This window comes from Neophocaena asiaeorientalis, unplaced genomic scaffold (assembly GCF_003031525.2).
Source record: "Neophocaena asiaeorientalis asiaeorientalis breed wild unplaced genomic scaffold, Neophocaena_asiaeorientalis_V1.1 scaffold43, whole genome shotgun sequence".
Lineage (NCBI taxonomy): Eukaryota > Metazoa > Chordata > Mammalia > Artiodactyla > Phocoenidae > Neophocaena > Neophocaena asiaeorientalis.
In genome coordinates, this window is record NW_020173674.1 from 4,393,474 (window position 1) to 4,397,698 (window position 4,225).

The 4,225-nt window shown below is 58.2% G+C and overlaps 1 protein-coding gene across 1 annotated transcript in view; it reads left to right on the forward strand.

Moving 5' to 3' along the window:
• The window catches only part of MRGPRF (MAS related GPR family member F), an 8,157-nt gene extending 4,533 nt beyond the window's left edge, over positions 1-3,624 (forward strand). Inside the window, exon 3 of the mRNA XM_024749082.1 lies at positions 1,808-3,624. Coding sequence (XP_024604850.1) covers positions 1,808-2,791 — 984 coding nt within the window. The 3' untranslated portion in view covers positions 2,792-3,624. The remainder of the gene's footprint in view (positions 1-1,807) is intronic.
• The last annotated feature ends 601 nt before the right edge of the window (positions 3,625-4,225 follow it).

The following is a 4,225-nucleotide window of genomic DNA, read 5'->3' on the forward strand; positions in this document are numbered from 1 at the left end:
TTTAGAGGATAGGATGCCGGGTAGTGACCGGGAGCCCCATGCCCTGACCTTCTGGGGTTTCCCCAAAGTTTGCCAGCACCCTCCAGTCCCTGCTTGCAGGGTCCCCTTGACCGGAGCCGGGCCAGAGGTCCCTCCCTTTGTTATGGGGTGTCAGGCCCAGAGAGCAGTCTTTCGGGACCCAGCTTTCTGCCGGAGCTGGGGCCCATCTGGGAAGTAGCAGAATAGTCCTGCCTCAAGAACCTTCTGGTTTGTTTTTCAGTTTTGTTTTGGGTTTTGGAGGGAGAGTCATGAGCAACGGGTACTGACATCCGGCCTTAGATTAGGGGGAGGCCAGGTTCGGGCTCTTTGGGAAAGAGTGCTGGGGTGGATTAGTGATGTCTGCCGGGGTGTGGGCAGGGCAGTGACAGTGCTCTGGACAGCCTCCGCCACTGGGGTTGGGAGGTCAAAATCCACAGCCTGAGCACCGAATCCAGCTTGTAGATGTGTTATGTTTGGCCCACACCGTGTTTTTTAAATGTCAGCATTTAAAGATCAGGATAGTTTACATTACCATCTCGAGTTCTGGCTTCTCTGGGGAGAGGGAAAAGGATGAATAAGAGCCACTCAGCCTGCTGGTCCCACTGGCGCCCACCGGCTGGAGCAGGGCACCGCCGACTTGCTCAGGACGGGTGCCCTCCGGTTTGCCACTGCCCCCCACACACACACTTGTCAGCTTCTCGCACATGACCCACGTTCATGCATTTATATGCCAGCCCAGACCCTGCAGGCAAGACTGTCATTTAGCCAGATGGACTCACACGGCCAGACCAATTGTCAAAATACACAGCTCTATGAATAGCCACTGCCTCAGTGTCTCGCCCTCTAGGGACCCCCTTGGGCCAGATCCAGATCCCTCATGATCCAGAAACCCAGAGTTTCACCCTGGCCCAGCAGGGAACCAACTCTGATTCCCCAGGTCTCTCTGATTCCACTATAGGTCTGGGTCCACTTTGGTTTTGTTTTGGTAACTTACAAGTGATTTTGTTTTTTAAAATAAATATTTTCATGTTTCAGTGTGAAAAATCGCAAGCTTTGTAACTTTGCACACACCGATTCATTCATCGTTAGCCTGTTGTCACATGTGCTTTCTCTCTAGTATCTCTGTTTTTAAAAAATAAACCTTTATTATCTCTCGATAGGTGCTCTCTTTCCCAGAGCTGTTTGAAAGCAAACTGCAGACACCAAACCCCTTTGCACCCAAACAGTTTGTATCTTCTAAGAACAAGGACACTCCCATACATAGCCACGGTACATTTTCCTCTTCAGAAAGTGTAACATTGGTACAATACATAGTCCACGTTCACATTTCCCAGTCATCCCCCTAATAGCCTCTATAGTGATGGTTAGATCCACTCTACAATCCATGCTTACAGCCCTGCAGTAATTAGTCACGTCTCTTTAGTTTCCTTCAATATGGAAAGCTTCCTCAGTTTTTCTTTATCTTGTACAACATGTACATTTTCTGGCCGGTGGACCACCGGGTACCTTGATGAGGGACCGATTCTTTTCACCATTTTTACTATCGCTCCTGTAGGCTGCGAGCTCCAGACTCTGGGGCACAGAATGGCAGCACTATGTCAGATCAAGGGTGTCTCTGCTCCAGTTGGAGCCCATTCATTGCTCCAGAGCCACGTCTGTAATCAGGACCAACACACCTGGGCTTAGCTGCAGGTTTGGGGGCGGAGCCCAGCACACCTGGATGCAGGTGCAGGTTTGGGGATGGAGCCCAGCCAGCATCACCGCGTGTCTCCCCTCCACGCCTGCGCAGATGTGTCCGGGAGTGAGCGAGGCCCCGGAGCTCTACGGCCGCGGCTTCCTGACCATCGAGCAGATCACCATGCTGCCACCGCCAGCCGTCATGAACTACATCTTCCTGCTTCTCTGTCTATGCGGCCTGGTGGGCAACGGGCTGGTCCTCTGGTTTTTCGGCTTCTCCATCAAAAGGAGCCCCTTCTCCATCTACTTTCTGCACTTGGCCAGCGCGGACGTCGGCTACCTCTTTAGCAAGGCCGTGTTCTCCATCCTGAACACGGGGGGCTTCCTGGGCTCGTTTGCCGACTACGTCCGCTTGGTGTCCCGGATCCTGGGGCTCTGCATGTTCATCACCAGCGTGAGCCTCCTGCCAGCCATCAGCTCAGAGCGCTGCCTGTCTGTCATCTTTCCCTCTTGGTACTGGCGCCGTCGGCCCAAGCGCCTGTCGGCCGTGGTGTGCTCGCTGCTCTGGAGCCTGTCACTCCTGGTCACCAGCATCCACAGCTACTTCTGCATGTTCCTGGGCCGCCAGGCGTCCGGGCCGGGCTGCGGGCACGTGGACACCTTCCTGGGCATCCTGCTCTTCCTGGTCTCCTGCCCGCTCATGGTGCTGCCCTGCCTGGCGCTCGTCCTGCACGTGGAATGCCGGGCCCGGCGGCGCCAGCGCTCGGCCAAGCTCAACCACGTCATCCTGGCCATGGTCTCGGTTTTCCTCGTGTCCTCCATCTACTTAGGGATCGACTGGTTCCTCTTCTGGGTCTTCCAGATCCCGGCCCCCTTCCCCGAGTACGTCACCGACCTGTTTATCTGTATCAACAGCAGTGCCAAGCCTGTCGTCTACTTCCTGGCCGGCAGGGACAAGTCACAGCGGCTGTGGGAGCCCCTCAGGGTGGTCTTCCAGCGGGCCCTGCGAGACGGGGCCGAGCCGGGGGAGGCGGGGGGCAGCACGCCCAACACGGTCACCATGGAGATGCAGTGCGCCTCGGGGAATGCCTCGTGAGAGGCCAGCTCCTGGAGGGGAGGCGGCGGCCAGCTGGAGTGGCCTCCAGAGACCCTTTGCAGGGGGACAGGAGTTGGGCAGCAGCCCCGGGGCCTGAGTGCAAGGAGAAGAATCTGCTCCCCGCCCGCGTGCCGCCTTCTCCCAGGGCCGAGGTTCTGGGGGTGGCCGAGAGACAGAAGAGCCACTTCCAAACAGACCCCGTGGCCTCACCAGGCTCCCCCCAGCTATCCTCCTTCCGTGACCCACTGCAGAAGTCCCCCCGGGCGGTGGGCCGGGTGTGGGGCTCCTCCCCGCCCCAGGATGGCCAGGAAAGGAGAGGAGGGGGTCACGCAGCCCATCCACCTCCTGCACCCTCAGCCGGCCCTCCTGAGAACAGCCAGCCCATTGCCCGTCGTCTTTGTCCTGCCAGCATCTTTGTCCTGCTGTCGGGACACCTGCTGTCTCCTTTCTGCCCTGTCAAGGCAAGGGTGCTACCTGGGAGACGCTTCTCCTTAATCCGCCTGGGAGCCCAGTCTTTCTGCACATGACGTTCCCTTTGGTGGCCGAAATGGGGGAGCCTCTGGCACGGCAAGTGCCTGGACGCAGGAAAAGCCGTCGGCTGGCTTGAGTGGCTCACTCTCGTTTCTGACTCCATGCCAGCCGGCATGTCTGAGCTGCCGTCCGCCTGGTCTGAGGGGCTCCGGAAGGCCGTCCAGGCAGTCTCTGGGCTATAGCCCCACCCAAAAGTGGGCACTGGCTCTACCTGGCCACCTCAGCCCACCTACAAGCACGGTGGCCCAGTTTGATGAAAGATAATACGTGTATATCAATAAACGTTTTCTATCTCGCAGCGAGGAAGGCTTCCTGCCCTCTGTCCTGTCTGTGATCTTGTTCTCACAGTGAGGACCCCACTGGCACCCGAAGCCCAGACGGGCAGCCTTTCCACGCCGCCCCCCGTGCAGCCCGCTCTGTACCCCAGCTCCCGTGACGCCTCTCCCGGCTGGCCGGTCTACACACCGGCGTGCTCCCTCTCCTGCTAGGGTGTCCACTCCTCTGCCGGAGGGAGCTTGGTCCCCACGCTACCCTCCGTTGGCTAATCCCCATGCACTTTTCACCCACCCAGGGCCCCCCCACTCCCCCTGGGAACCTTAGTTTTCATCACACCTGCTGGGTTCTAGGCTCTCTGCTGGCTACTAATACAGTCCCTGCCCATGAAGAACACAGTGTGCGGGCTTCCTTGGTGGTGCAGTGGTTGAGAATCCGCCTGCCGATGCAGGAGACACGGGTTCGAGCCCTGGTCCGGGAAGATCCCACACGCTGCGGAGCAACTAAGCCCGTGAGCCACAATTACTGAGCCTGCGCTCTAGAGCCCGCGAGCCACAACTACTGAAGCCCGCGTGCCTAGATCCCGTGCTCCGCAACAAGAGAAGCCACTGCAATGAGAAGCCCGTGCAC